At 35.5% G+C, this 15,487-nt stretch overlaps 1 protein-coding gene and 1 pseudogene across 2 annotated transcripts; one reads left to right on the top strand and one right to left on the bottom strand.

Moving 5' to 3' along the window:
* Window positions 1-2,536: 2,536 nt before the first annotated feature.
* LOC120157448 lies at window positions 2,537-3,412 on the bottom strand (annotated as a pseudogene).
* Window positions 3,413-4,768: 1,356 nt separating this feature from the next.
* On the top strand, window positions 4,769-15,206 carry LOC120157435 (protein GIGANTEA-like). 2 transcript variants are annotated; one of them, XM_039168553.1, is made up of 15 exons: window positions 4,769-4,856; window positions 5,453-5,692; window positions 6,639-6,710; window positions 6,851-6,905; window positions 7,035-7,177; window positions 7,328-7,605; window positions 8,377-8,432; window positions 9,413-9,653; window positions 10,178-10,328; window positions 11,303-11,512; window positions 11,668-13,203; window positions 13,411-13,479; window positions 13,757-13,975; window positions 14,345-14,437; window positions 14,637-15,206. In XM_039168553.1, the coding sequence occupies exons 2-15, from the start codon at window positions 5,606-5,608 to the stop codon at window positions 14,931-14,933; spliced, it is 3,507 nt and encodes a 1,168-aa protein (XP_039024484.1). In that variant the 5' UTR covers window positions 4,769-4,856; window positions 5,453-5,605; the 3' UTR covers window positions 14,934-15,206. The 2 variants fall into 2 exon arrangements, with proteins under 2 accessions (XP_039024484.1, XP_039024483.1); XM_039168552.1 differs by lacking the exon at window positions 4,769-4,856 and having other exon boundaries at window positions 5,353-5,692.
* The last annotated feature ends 281 nt before the right edge of the window (window positions 15,207-15,487 follow it).

Raw genomic sequence — 15,487 nt, 5'->3', positions numbered from 1 at the left:
TAATTTTTTTAAGTGCTATTCAGTGACCCTATCTTACTTCCCTTCTGATTGTCATTTTGATTTTCTTGCCTATCATGTGCTTTGCTCCCCTCGTTCCCATCCATGATTAGTTACATTACCTCTGCCTTAACCCTCAATCCTGTTGTCTGGTTATGGTTTTTTTAGGGTTTATGTTTAAAATTTAGGATTTTAGAATTTAGAATTTTCGATTTCAGAGCTAGTGTTTTAGATTGTATGATTTAGAATTAAAATAGGTAGCTTGTGTATATCAAAATAATTATATATATTATTATAACATATAAAAGAATATAAACAAAAGCATGATTAAATACATAATACTTTTCATCATGAAATAATCCAATTAAAAGCATGAATTCATACTTTTCATGTCGATTTTTTATAGAAGGAAAAACAATCCAATTAAAGAAAGCCACGATTCGAAGTAATCTAAACACGCTCTCACCGAATCTCCGCTCGACTTGTCACATCACATGGGATGCGATGTATATCATGTATGCATTCGCGGATGGGCGGATGGGGATAAAACAAAACGGCAATCGGCACCCATAACATGTAAATATCTATTGCTTTGTCCTCATTGGCTGTTTGGGGTTTGGTTTGATCTGATTGGGGAACCCCCAAAAATATCTAGAGCTGGTGTGTCTGGCAGCCAGATATTTTCGGATCTGCCCGTTGAAGCTGCCCGCTAAATTCTCCGCCTCCGAAAGTTTCACGTGGCTTATTTGTATGGTCTGATTGTTTCGGGCAGTATCTAGAGTAACGATCGTTTGATTTTGAGGTTCCCACCATCCATGGAACGGGAATCATCTGATTTGCTTTGGCCTTTGCCTCGTCTTTACTATCTAAATCTGTGAATGTAATTCAGTTTTATTCAACTCGATTGTTTTCTGTTTCATCTTTTTACATTCTTTTCTAATTTTATAGCTTCTGATGCAATGCACAAAGTATATCTTTCTACCTCGATGTTGATCGACTCCCACAACAAATAACTTATATTTGAGAAGGTAAATTATAGATATTAAAAAATATAGTTTTAATGAGCTTCTTTTTATTGAACATCGCCAGTAAAAATATTATCTTTTTGAAGCGACATTCATTGTAGATTAACTTTTAAATTAAATCTTTTTGACAAATATCAAAACAAATGAAAGAAAGAATGAAAATGTAAAAAATGTGAAAAAAATGTATTCAATTTATGTACAAAAAGAAAGAAAAAAACTCAATATGTGTCGAAGACACAAGTACGGGCCAACCAACAACAACACACGTGCATGGGTATTGTTTTCTATCACTCAATAAGTTCATGTTTAAAAGACTATATTAAATATATAAAAATCGATATTTAAATAATGTGAGATTTGAGAATCTAATTGTTAAGTTATTGACTTTGAGCTATCAAAAAATAGATTCCGAACTTAATCAGACTCGTTAGTATGATAATTGGGTATTGTTTTCTATCACTCAATAAGTTCATGTTTAAAAGACTATATTAAATATATAAAAATCGATATTTAAATAATGTGAGATTTGAGAATCTAATTGTTAAAGTTATTGACTTTGAGCTATCAAAAAATAGATTCCGAACTTAATCAGACTCGTGTTAGTATGATAATTAGAGAAAGTTTTGGATACTAAGATCCTGAGTATATTCAGAGGGCAATAGTTGATAAAGTTCACGATCTAGGTTTAATTAAGTACATGACCTATCTTTAAAATCTCAAAACCAATAAGTTTGACAATTGAATTCTCAAATTCTACATTGTTTAGATATTCAGTCTTTTTCCATGTATTTAAGTATAATATTTTTAAACATGTACCCATCAAGTGATTGAAGATAAAACTCATACACTAGAGTTATCATTTTCGTTTAGTCTGGTCTGTACACGTGCAAATGTGTATATTTTACGATATTTTTCAACTTATATTATCACATATTCATACAAGCATGATTTACCGGACGCGCTTTTTAAAAATGATTATGGTTAATGGTAAGGTAAATTTACATAGTACAAATATTATGAGTAGGATATCAGTTTAAATGTGTTATGATTTTTCTTTATAGACATAGCTAGACGAGTATATTAAGTGTAAACATAAATTATTATATTATATTATATTAATTAATTAATTATAATTATAATTATAATTATAATTATAAGAATATGAATGTATTAGTAGCAGTTAAAATAAAAACATGTAATGGACAAAATTCTTGGCCTTTCATCTGATGTATAATAAAGTTGAACTATTATATGTTGTGATGTTATAAAATAATATGGGTGCACTTCCCACTTAATAAGTGGAGTGATCGTTTCCTTCCCGCATTTGTAGAAAGTCAACTAATACTCACTACTCAGGGTGGTGGGAATCGAGTTGGTATGTTTATAACTTAATAATAAATAGGGTAAAACATATAAATAGTAAATTTTTTAGGATTTTAATCACTTAACTTTTAAAATTTATATTACCATCACTAGTTAGTTTTTATTTTTATTTTTATTCTACCGTCCGACACTTAATTGCGGTTAACCCTACTTCCTCCGCTTCCTTCTTCTACCCACAACTTGAATTGGTATTGACGAGCTAAAAGATCTTCATTCATCATTTCTTGCCTCCCCACGCTCTTCACCAAGTACTTCCTGCACAAGAACTCCTCCACGAATGCCTTCTCCACTCGCTGATTAACATCGTGCAAGAACACACGTGTCACGCCCGACCCCTTCCTGTTTCTCGCCATAACCGCCGTCGAGAATATCGTCGCTATCCTCCCCGGCGCCTCCGGGTACCATCCACGCGGCGCATCGATCAGGTCCCACTTGGTATCGTAATACTCATCGGGAAACCCCGTCAAGGCAAGCCTGAACTTGTTGTTTTCGCGCAAGTAAGCTTTCGAATGGTAACAGCTCAGCTCCAAACGGTAATGGGCTAGCAGATCGTCCGCTTCCTTGAGCTGCGTACGGTACTTCATGGCGTGCGCGTGGATGCTCGGAGCGTCTTTGAGCACAGTCCGGACCAATTTCTGGTCCTCTTCCAGGAATATAGTGTTGCCATTGGGATTGAGTGCAGTCCACATGAGTGAGTTGTAGCCGAGTCCAAAGACGAGGAATTGCAAGGAGATCGTTTCTTGAGCACGTCGAAGGTTACCGAGGTTTCTTGGAAGTTCTGCTTGGGGACGATATGTGACGTGGCGTTGTGGATGATGGCTTGGAGTTGGACCGGCGTGGCAGAGTACTTGTCAATGTCCATGGATCTGGCTTTGGCGAGCGAACAAAGGATGGAGTAATTAACGGTTTTCTACGAGGCTGGAGATAACTATGGAACCAGCAATGGCAAGAGGGACCATCCACCTTTTATCGGCGAAGAAATGCTGATTCTTGACGGTCTCTTCAAAATTAAGACGGAGGAGGAGGGAGGGTTAACTGCAGTTAAGTTCCATATCAATAAAAAATTAAAGGAGATAACGGTAGAGACAAATGAAAAGGAACTAAAAATTTGGTGATGGTAATGCAAGTTGTAAAAATTGGGTGACCGAAATGTAAGCATCCTAAAAATTTGTGGACTATTTATATATTTTACCCAAATAAATATTAAATTTTAAAAGATTTTAGGAGTAAAAATATAGAAGCATAACTGAGATTTATAGGTTTATAGATTCTATATTTATATTTAAAAGTTTATATATTAAATAATTTTCATCAAAATACAATATTTTATTTAGATAATAATTTTTAAACTAAGTGAGATGAATTTAAATATTAATAAAAAATACGTTCGAGGAGAAAGGAAGGCGAAAAATTCTACGGTGCAACAAGATTAAAAAAAGAGTTAATAGTTTTGTTATTATTTTAAATAATAAAATCGATAGAAAATAATTGAAAATTTTATTATTTTTATTAATTTTGTTATTATTATTAATTACCGATATAGATAAACGAATTCGGTAAAAAATAATATTTTCGGTAAAACGTTAATTAAAATATTATTTTCTGACGAAATTTTTTATATCGTATTTACCTATATTGATAATTATAACCGATAAAAATAATAATATTTTTAATTATTTTTTATCGAATTTATTATTTAAATAATAATAAAATCGATAACATATTTTTTTAATCGTATTATAAAACTGCCGTACATGAACGTTTACCGCAAATAGCCGCTCAACACAAAACCATGGGATCAATAATTGAGAGGAAAACAAACAAGTAGAACTCCAATGGCAGACGTACACCACAACAAGACACCTCACCAAACCCCTCTCAAAATATGTTCCGACCAAACTATTTTAAAAATCGAAGCTTTCAACCAAAATATTATAATAATTTAAAGGCGGCTTGTCCACCGCCATTTATCTTCTAACTTTTTTTACTACAACTTTTTTTATATATATATTTTTAATCTTTCAACTTCAACACGCTGAAAGGCTAACAAAACCTACTTCTCTTTAATTTAATTAAACCTTTTTTAAACCATTATCGTTATTATTTATGTATGTGTATGCATGCATGCATGCATGCATGTATGATGATGTCTCGTATCATGGATGGAGTTATCGTGCTTGTTGACATGACATAGGAGTCTGCGAGACAAGAGGAAAATATCATGCCAAGTCATCAGCATTCTTAAGCGAACAGCCTTCTAAAGATCTCCTCTTTCTCTCTCTAAATCTCTCTCTCTTGCACACGCAGCAAAAGCTGTACCACTCCTTCAATTTTTCCAAAAACATTAGATATTTTCCTTCCTTTTAATTTACCGTCACATTTGTCTAAAACAGAGCGTTAAATCTAAATTTATTCCGGGAAATTATTTAGTATCTGTTAACCGAAACTCAGGTATTTACCGACTTTCCAAGTTTTTTTTCTGGAAATTTTCGTTCTGTTTAGCATTTTTACAATATTTTTAGAATTGATCTTGGGATTAATCTTGGTTTACTTTTTGATTTATTGTGCTTTTTCATTTTTATCTTAAAATAACAGTTGGCTTTTGTCTTCCTTTTCTTCTATTATTCGGGAAGTTTGAGGATTTTATTATTTTTTAGTACTTGTTTTTACCTGAATTTTTAGGTAGGCGTATCGTCTAGATGATGTTCTTGGCTTTCGTATTAATCCATGTTCAATCGATTTTATTTTTATTCATATTTTCAAAATAAAATATTATATTTTTTAATAAAAATCTGTTTATTGTTTTTCACTTTGTTCTGTATAGTTGCGGATTCTGATTATAAGTTAAGCTATAGTTGTATTACAAGAGCTTTATATGGTTAAAAGCTGAAGCTTTCTGGAGACTAATATATACTGTTGTAAAATTCCAGTCCTTTTAGAGAGAGAGAGATGCAATAGTTTCTCTCGTTGAAATTTTCTACAAGTTCAATTCTTTTCTACTTTCTTATATTGACATATATGTTTGTGGGAATCTGAGGGTTGCACAGGGTTGTGATGTTGAATTACGAAATCCTGATTCTTGACTGGTAGCAGTTGCAGTGTGGAAAAGCATAGGTCCTGGTGTATGTTCTTGTTGATCTTTTTCTTCTGGTGATTGATTCAACAGAGTACCTTTGGAGGTGACATCTTGTTTAGTCTAAATGGCTAATCCATCTAAGAGGTGGATTGATGGTCTTCAGTTTTCGTCGTTGTTCTGGTCGCCACCACAAGACCCTCAAGAACGAAAGGTACGGCGTGGAGAACCTTTATGGATTATTGGATACTTGTTGCATCTTTAAATCTATTTAATCGCCTTATACGGTCATCCTTGGTTTACCTGAAAACTTGCTTTGTGAAATAGGTTGCAAAAGTTGAATAGGTTACTGGATGTTAGTCATAGTAGATATTGAGTGGAGCATGCATTCTGATACGGTACAATTTGAAGCAAAGAGAGGAAAATTAGTTTCTTATGGCCGCAAAGAAGAAAGCCAGTTTGCAATCTCGCTTATTCTTATTAGATCTCTAAAAGATATATTTAGAACAAATATGAACCTGAATTCAGATGAGAATATAAGCTCTGTCTATTACTACTTTAATCCATAGGAAAAGTTCGCTGCTTAAAGTTCCTGGCATGGTTGAGGCAGATACTTGAGTTATTTTACATATCTATCACGTGTAAAGCATTGGATGTGCATTCAGATGTGGTTCGAGTTTGGGTCATTTGGTGTCCAGGATATTGGCTTCTCAAGTTAATTACGCTTGGACATGTCTGAACGCTATACATCATGTTATCTTTTCAAGATTCTTGTAGATCTCTTAACTAGGATAAAATTTCATTTTGGAGATATGATCTATGGAACAAGGAATATACCTTAGAAATAGAACTTGAAGGATTGTGAATACTGGCATTTAAAGAGTACGATAGAATTGATTTTACAGTTGGAAGAGTTTGACAATCTATATGAAAATTTCAGCTATTTAAAGTTTTTTTTAAAAAATGTGTTTGAGGGATTATTTACAAAGTTCATGTACATAAAACGCTATTCTGGTTGAATCATATCACTTGAAAAGCAAGCATGAATGTGTTTTTTAATTTTGCGTTGATCAATCCATGCCTTTCTAGTCCTTTCAATTTATATGCTTATCTCTTGCTAATATAAGTTCATATGCTTTGTTATGTTCCCCCTTGTTTAGATTCAAATTACTGCTTATGTTGAGTATTTTGGACAATTCACATCGGAACAGTTCCCTGAGGATATTGCTGAGGTATGTTTGTTTCATACAATCATTTCACCCTTGCAGACTGTGAAAGAAAATATGCGTAACTGATTTGTTTAGTATCAATATTTCAACGTAGGAAAGTAAGGATTTATATATCTAACAGAATTTGGTTGTACTTGTAATAGCTTATTCGCAACCGCTATCCATCGAAGGAGCAACGCCTTTTTGATGACGTTCTTGGTACTGGCTTTCTTCTTCTGTAATATTGTACAATCCATTAAGATTAAACCTTTAAATTAATATATTCAAAAGATTTTACTTATGTATGTAATTGAGAATGATCGGTTCTTTAAAATGATTGGTTTGCAGCAACTTTTGTCCTTCATCATCCAGAACACGGGCATGCAGTTGTTCTTCCAATAATTTCAGGCATCATTGATGGTACACTGGTGTATGATAACAGTACCTCTCCTTTTGCGTCATTCATCTCGTTGGTCTGCCCCAGTAGTGAGGTATTGTATAAAAGTTTTTCATTCAACAAAGAAGATAGTCTTTGCTTCCCAAACTACTAATTATTTTTTCCTCCTGTTTTTCCTTTTAGATATTAGATTCACAATGCTGATGAAGAACATATCTGCGGCATTTTCTTTTCTTTTTTACAGAATGAGTATTCTGAACAGTGGGCTCTAGCATGTGGAGAGATCTTGCGAATTCTGACTCATTACAACCGCCCAATATATAAAATGGAACCACAAAATAGTGAACCAGATAGGAGCCACAGCAGCAGCCAAGCCACAACAAGTGAATCTGTAGATGGGGAACCTTCCTTTCATATACCTTTGATGCAACAGGAGAGGAAGCCTTTGAGACCTTTGTCTCCTTGGATTACTGATATATTGCTTGCAGCACCTTTGGGTATCAGAAGTGATTACTTCCGTTGGTGAGTGCCTTTTACTATAGCTTTATATTGTCCTTTCCTTTGGTGAGTGCCTTCTCAATTTTTCTTTTCTAAATTTTTTTAAACTCTTTCTTAATTTTATAGTGCAAGTGCTAGGTGTGTATGAGCCTCTTAAGTTATTAAAATTAAGGAAAAGAATATGAAAATTTGTTTTTTTATGAGGATAAAATATAAAAGGAATTATATTTAGCAAAATCATGTTATAATTTCTTTTGTGGATAGGAGCTTCTAATCTCACTTTTCATATTATTTTCAACCAGGATATAATCAAACTGCTCGTTTATTATATTTTAAAATACGAATGTTGTGGGTGAGTTTGTTGATTTAAATTTTTTGTTTACTGGTAGATACATATATACAGAAAAGCATCTTGGATACATTTCCCATTGTTTACCTTGGCTATCCCTCCCTTTTGTCGGTGCTACTGGCTGTTCACATTTTATATCATGTATTGCATTTCACAAGCACTATGATTGGTTCCAAATGTGAGCATTTCTTTTAGAACTGGTGTGTAACTCCTCTAAGATTTTTGCTGAGGCTTGAATAGTGGGCAAAGGACTTTTATTTGCTCATCTGCAGAAGATGTGCATCTGAGTTTTAAGGTCACTCCTATGTAATTACATAGTAGTTGAATTTATTGTACAACTGTCATCAACTTTAACTTCCCTTGAGTGATTCATCCTATGAGTAGACCTCACCGCCTAGAACTCTATGTGCCTATTTCTGAAGCTGACCATGATTAAATGTTAACAGGTGCAGTGGTGTAATGGGCAAATATGCAGCTGGGGACCTCAAGCCACCTACTACTGGTTAGTGAGATATTTTTGTGACCTTTAAGATGCAAGTTCATTTTTAAAATATTAACATCTTCTAGATTTTATCATAATAGACTAAACAAATATATGAGCAATAGATGAAGGTCTCACTAAATAAGTCGAGCCTTTAATTGTTAAGTTGAAAAAGTTCTAACAGATATGAATAATAAGAAGATTAAGGCAAAACATAAAAGTAAAACACACTCCTCTGCATATCATACATAATACATAAATATATGTTGCGAAAATCATCAATAAGAACAAGAACTATTGATGGTTAATAGCTATGACCAATCAAAATTTGGGTATAAGTGATAGGATATCTCTCACTTTTCGTAATTGATCTAATATAACATTGCTGCAACTGATTTTATGTACTATATTTGTGGTTATTTGGAGGGGCTCATCTAAAGAAATCAGCTTTCCAGAGAAGATGTGGTTTAGAAAATTCTTTATGGCAGTTAGGGATTATATACACTTTTTCATACGGATTGATTTGCAATTGACCGGTTGATAAGTTGAAAAATTTTGTTGTATCTTGGTTGGAAGTAAATACATTGATGCTAAGCCTGGGGAACATTCTGTTGTAAAATGACTCAAAATAAATATTTTTATTCCATTTGAAAAAATTATGCAACGAAAACTTATTTTGATGTGCTTATTGCTTAGTAGGATATTGTTTATGCCAAGCCTGTCTTATTTTGTTACCTTGAGGCTTAAGGCATAAGTGAGCCTTCATTGTGGTAAAATTATCATGGGAATGTTACTGTCTTGTTATGATGTTTCCCATTTAATAATTTGATGATAATTGATGAGGGAAATACTGAAATAGGCCCGTAATAATTAATGAATGCGCGTGTTAATATATATCAAGCAATGAAAATAAAATGACCTTAAGTGATTTTTTTCATAACCACAAATAATAAGATATTTTAGACCTGAGGACTCATCACTTGACCACCATTTTTCCATAGCTTCTTCTCGTGGATCTGGAAAGCATCCTCAGCTTATGCCGTCAACTCCAAGATGGGCTGTTGCAAATGGTGCCGGTGTCATTTTAAGTGTATGTGATGAAGAGGTTGCACGCTACGAGACTGCTAGTTTAACGGCTGCTGCAGTCCCTGCTCTTCTACTTCCTCCCCCAACAACAGCTTTGGATGAGCATCTAGTTGCTGGGTTACCAGCTCTTGAACCATATGCACGTTTGTTTCATCGGTAAATTGCTCAACCGTTTCTCTTGAACAGCATTGCTCAAAGGTTTTCATTCTATAGTACACATTTTTCCTTGTATCCTGTGAATCAAGCAAAGCACTTGTGAATTTATATCATAAATGTGGATTTTTGAATAATAGTTTTTTCGTGTTCTTCTGAGAAGGGGGAAGGGTTAGGTTACATGGAAACGACTGTGTTAGCATGCATTTGCATATCTTGCTACCCAAATTGCCTTCCACATGGTTTCTTAAAATATATATATATATATATCTTAACATTTAAACTATAAGAATTTTCTGTAATACAAAGTCCTAATATTCTTAAAGCAAAATATGTACAACAAAGTGTATCAATTATGGATGTAGAAAAATGGGATTTTAGGATATGTTGAAAAGTTGTGAAAGTAATTTGTTGGGATGTTTCAAAGTGCATACTGGACATCTTATTTGAAATAGAAGTGTTTAATAAATGCAATGGAAAAGTCTGATGTTTTTCCCCCTTCCAATTTTTTCATTTCTCCTAACCAGGTACTATGCTATTGCAACTCCAAGTGCCACCCAAAGACTTCTTCTTGGACTTTTAGAAGCGCCGCCATCATGGGCTCCAGATGCACTTGATGCTGCCGTGCAGCTTGTGGAGCTCCTTCGGGCTGCTGAAGATTATGCAACTGGTATAAGGGTGAGTTAAATGCTTTTCGCTGCATGTATTTGAATATAAATTGACACTTTCCGGCATCAAACTTGAATCTCATGTGGACCTCACCTTCATTATCTTGAATTTTTTTCAATTCGTAATTGTGAGATACTAAAGGAAATTCTGAATTTAGCTTAATGAAAGTGTTAAATTTGTCAACGTAGATTGTTCAACCACATGCTAAACAGAATTACGTGAAGGATATGGTTCTTCATAAAAAATTTGGTGGCTGTATCAAGGACTCGGAATTAAATCTCGTCTTCCTAAATGTTTTTTGGGGGTTTCCAGTGAGATCCCCCCCTGTTAGCCCAGCCATTAAAATCTAAAGGAAAAAATATATTTGCAGATCAGAGTTTCTCCATATTTATTCTTGGCATTTCAGTCTTGAAAATGGATTTCGCCTCTAATGAAAATACTTTGTGAAAACAGTTGAATAGGTATTTCTAGATGCATGTGAGCTATGTTGTGTGCATCCATTCTTTATGAAAATGTTTTCATTAGAGGTGGCTTCATTCATATAATTATATATTGAAGTTAAATTTAAGATGTCAAACATGGCTGTTGCTAGGATCCAACTTAAAAGCTGTTTGATGTGGATTTAGATACTACCCTGAGTATCTGTCTTACAAGAAACTCTTAGCGTACCCACTACGTGTTAGCTCCTGTTGACAGTTGTGAAGCTCATTGTTCTTAAACACCTATGGCATAGAAACTTTAACCTGATGGTATTTTTGGTGTTATCGGTCAATGTGGTGGAGTGCAATCTTGTCTGAATGTCAGTGAAATGTGGAGCATATGCCGTAATATAAAGTTGTTTATGAGGAAGCATTCTGATCTGGTACCAAATATTCATTCAGAAAAAAAATATAATTACATTTCTTCAAAAATGATGCAATGATGCTTTCTATTATCACCATTATATTTGTCTTAGCAAATTACTTTTATGGATGATGCTGTAGCTTCCTCGAAATTGGATGCATTTGCATTTTTTGCGGGCAATTGGGACTGCAATGTCTATGCGAGCGGGTATTGCTGCAGATACTGCTGCAGCTTTACTTTTTCGCATACTTTCACAGCCTGCACTGCTTTTTCCTCCAATAAGACAAGTTGAGGGAGTAGAAGTTCAACATGAACCTTCTGGTGGTTATATCTCGTGCTATAGAAAGCAGGTATTACTGGTCAACTTCAAAATTTTGCATGTGATCTTCCATTCTTCATCCTTTTTGTTTCTCTTTGCAGATAAGTAGTTAATATGCATGGGTTTATACATACAATGATACATGTTCACAATTACTGAAAAAAATCTTCAAACATTGTTCATCAGATTGAGGTGCCCGCAGCTGAAGCAACTATTGAAGCTACTGCTCAAGGGATCGCCTCAATGCTTTGTGCTCATGGCCCAGAGGTGGAATGGAGAATATGTACCATATGGGAAGCTGCTTATGGCCTGATTCCCTTGAGCTCTTCAGCTGTTGATCTTCCAGAAATTATTGTTTCAACCCCATTGCAACCTCCATTACTATCGTGGAACCTATACATACCACTTCTGAAGGTCCTGGAATACCTTCCACGTGGAAGTCCTTCTGAAGCATGTCTCATGAAGATATTTGTGGCGACTGTTGAAGCAATTCTTCAGAGAACTTTTCCACCTGAACCCTCCAGGGAGCAAACCAGAAAAACAAGATACAGCATAGGGTCTGCCTCAAAGAATCTTGCTGTGGCGGAGCTTCGTACAATGGTGCATTCCCTCTTTTTAGAATCATGTGCTTCTATAGAGCTTGCTTCACGCCTACTTTTTGTTGTCTTGACTGTGTGCGTTAGCCATGAAGCTCAGTTCAAGGGGAGTAAGAGACCAAGAGGTGAAGAAAGTTTTCCTCCTGATGAGGGCACTGAGGAATCACAGGCACAATCTGAAAAGCTGAAAAATATTAAACACGGAAAAGCAAAAAAACAAGGACCTGTAGCTGCATTTGATTCTTATGTGCTGGCTGCTGTTTGTGCTCTTGCCTGCGAGCTTCAATTGTTCCCTTTGGTTACAAGAGGAAACAATCATTCAACTTCTGTAGATGTTCAAGCTACAGTAAACCCTGTAAATGTAAATGGATCTTCTATCGAGTATGGACATGGTATTGACTCCGCTATCCATCATACTCACAGAATTTTGGCAATTTTAGAGGCACTTTTTTCGCTAAAGCCATCTTCTGTTGGTACCTCATGGGGTTATAGTTCGAATGAAATAGTTGCTGCAGCTATGGTTGCTGCTCATGTTTCTGAACTATTTAGACGGTCAAAGGCTTGCATGTATGCACTCTCTGTTCTAATGCGATGCAAGTGGGACAATGAAATCTACTCCAGGGCATCATCATTATATAATCTCATTGACATTCACAGCAAGGCTGTTGCATCCATTGTTAACAAGGCTGAACCATTAGAAGCACAACTGATATATGCACCTGTTAGGAAGTCTTCCCCTTGTTTAGATGACAGAAAACTGAACAAGTGTTCCAGTGCCACTTGCTTTGATCCTGGACAGTCATCTACTTCAGAATTTGAAGATTCAACTCATTCAGAGAGTAATCTCAGATGTGAGAGGCTGCTAGCATCAAATGAAGGCTCAGGAAATTCCTTGGGCAAAGGTATCACAAGTTTCCCACTAGATGCCTCAGATTTGGCCAATTTTCTCACAAAGGACAGGCACATAGGATTCAATTGCAGTGCACAAATTCTTCTGAGATCAGTGCTTGTGGAGAAACAAGAATTATGTTTCTATGTTGTTTCACTACTGTGGCACAAGATGATAGCTGCCCCTGAAACACAGCTCAGTGCTGAAAGCACATCTGCCCAGCAAGGATGGAGACAGGTAATCGTCACTTGTATATAAAAAAGATTCCCCTTAACTGATTCCTAAGATTTTTTTTTTTAATTTCTAAATGGAAGATATAGTTTGTTATACTTGTGTGGATTGGTAACGTTCTGTGATGCATATAATTGCCCTATGTTTCATCTGTAAATTCATCATTATGATTTCATTGATATTTGTCTGACTTCCCTACTTGGATGGAATTAGGTGGTAGATGCATTGTGCAATGTCGTATCAGCTTCACCGACAAAAGCAGCTACAGCCGTTGTACTTCAGGTCCAAATTTTGTTCATCTTGTTAACTTTAGTCTATATATTAAAAAACAGATTTTCCTGCTTTTCTATGTATGCTAATTTGAACACCATACCTTTTGTAAAAGGTGATGTCAATTTGTAATCAAGGTAATAAAACCCAGAGTTAACAGATAAAACACTTTGGTTTAGCTTGTGTTTCCAAGCCAGCAGCCGTAAAATGCTTTGTTTAGCTTTTGTGTTTTTTTAACTTTATTTATTCTATCTGTTTGGTCACTTTCTTGGCCTTGTGTTCTTGTCAGGCGGATAGGGAATTGCAGCCTTGGATTGCCAAAAATGATGATCAAGGTCAGAAGATGTGGAGAATCAACCAGCGGATTGTAAAGTTGATCGTGGAACTGATGAGAAACCATGATAGCCCAGAATCATTGGTAATTGTGGCAAGTGCTTCTGATCTACTTCTTCGTGCTACAGATGGGATGCTTGTTGATGGAGAAGCTTGTACTTTACCGCAACTGGAGGTACTCCAACCAATTATTGATGCTTATAGATGGTCGAATCACTGCATCTTTCTATTGAACATTTGTGTGAAGTCAAAGGATATTGTCCCACTTTTGTTAAGTTTTGCATTTCGTATAATCTAATTATATTCAAGGTTAAGCCTCTTCACTTGCATCAATTGGTTTCGGATTGGATGCTTAACATGGTATTAGAGCTTAGGTATATTATATTCTTCTTCCTTGTTACCCCTTCCGAGGTCGTCTGTGTAAAGACCCTTGTAAAGCTACACATATTGGACTGTTAACGGGTCTTATCTTGCAAATAAATCAGGTCAAATGCATTTGAATTTATTTCAAAGTTTCGTTAATGTCTTCAATCCTTTTATCCAGCTGCTGGAAGCAACTGCTAGAGCAGTCCAGCCGGTACTCGAGTGGGGAGAATCTGGACTGGCAGTAGCAGATGGACTTTCAAACCTGCTAAAGGTGAGCAAAATGCCCTTTATTGGCTTAGTCAATTTGACATATTCTTAACCTTAAAGTTTAAAACATGCTTTGAACTTGTTCATTATAAATACCAATGTCCATTGACGTCGAATAAAGGGGGCGCATAGTAAAAGAAATTTCTCCCTTGTCACTGCATGATCTTTGCTGATTTGAGCCTTAAATCTCTGTATCCATGCAGTGTCGTCTACCAGCTACAACTCGATGCCTTTCTCATACAAGTGCGCATGTTCGAGCTCTCAGCACATCAGTCCTTCGAAATATTTTGCACATAGGTTCCATCGATTCTAAATCTAAGGTGGAACTAAACGGTATGCATGGCCCTTCTTATCAGTACATCAATATAGGCGCCATTGACTGGCAAACTGATATCGAAAAGTGCTTAACATGGGAAGCTTATAGTCAGCTTGCAAGAGGAATGCCTATACAATCTCTCGACACCGCCGCCAAGGAATTAGGCTGTAATATTTCTATATAACATCAATTAACTTACGGATTATCAGTAAAAAAATACCCTTTTCTTTTAAAGAAACTGAGACTACAAAGACTTTCTTCAAATTGCTGGAGCCACACTGAAGGTTGGAATGCCATGAACCTGTTGAAGCAGGGTTAGTGTTATATGATAAGATGCCGCTCTGAAGTTTCATCTCATGTGCCTAATCTTACTTTGCGTTAAGCTTAGCTTTCTTTGTATGATAATAGACCCAGGTTTCGATTTGTTTGTCGGGTTATGAAATATAATTTCAGTTTACTTGTACAGTGTCGGAACCGTCTTTCGGTTGAGTCTGAAATTGAGCTTCGACTTAGATTAAACGAATTGATTGGGTTAGAGTCGTCACCGACCACTTTAAAATGAATTTAGGTGGGTCGGACACCATCTTACTTGACTTGCGTTGTACTAGGAACATGTCGGGTTCGGGAGTCTGTTACGGTCAAGGAAGGATTAACACCATCGAACTATCCTTTCGGTATCAATTAATTTGTTGATTATCTTTTATTGCGAAAAATTAAAAATTAAAAATCGATTCAGAT

The sequence above is a fragment of the Hibiscus syriacus genome, unplaced genomic scaffold, assembly GCF_006381635.1.
Source record: "Hibiscus syriacus cultivar Baekdansim isolate YM2019G1 unplaced genomic scaffold, ASM638163v2 tig00111272_pilon, whole genome shotgun sequence".
Lineage (NCBI taxonomy): Eukaryota > Viridiplantae > Streptophyta > Magnoliopsida > Malvales > Malvaceae > Hibiscus > Hibiscus syriacus.
Note: the sequence above shows the minus strand (reverse complement) of the source record. Positions and strands in the feature narration are given on the sequence as shown.

Bases quoted from the DNA above. Each gene is read 5' to 3' on its own strand.
- LOC120157435 (XM_039168553.1), top strand. From the start codon at position 5,606: ATGGCTAATCCATCTAAGAGGTGGATTGATGGTCTTCAGTTTTCGTCG. The intron at 7,178-7,327 runs GTATTGTATAAA...TCTTTTTTACAG, and splicing joins TGGTCTGCCCCAGTAGTGAG to AATGAGTATTCTGAACAGTG. The intron at 10,329-11,302 runs GTGAGTTAAATG...ATGATGCTGTAG, and splicing joins ATTATGCAACTGGTATAAGG to CTTCCTCGAAATTGGATGCA.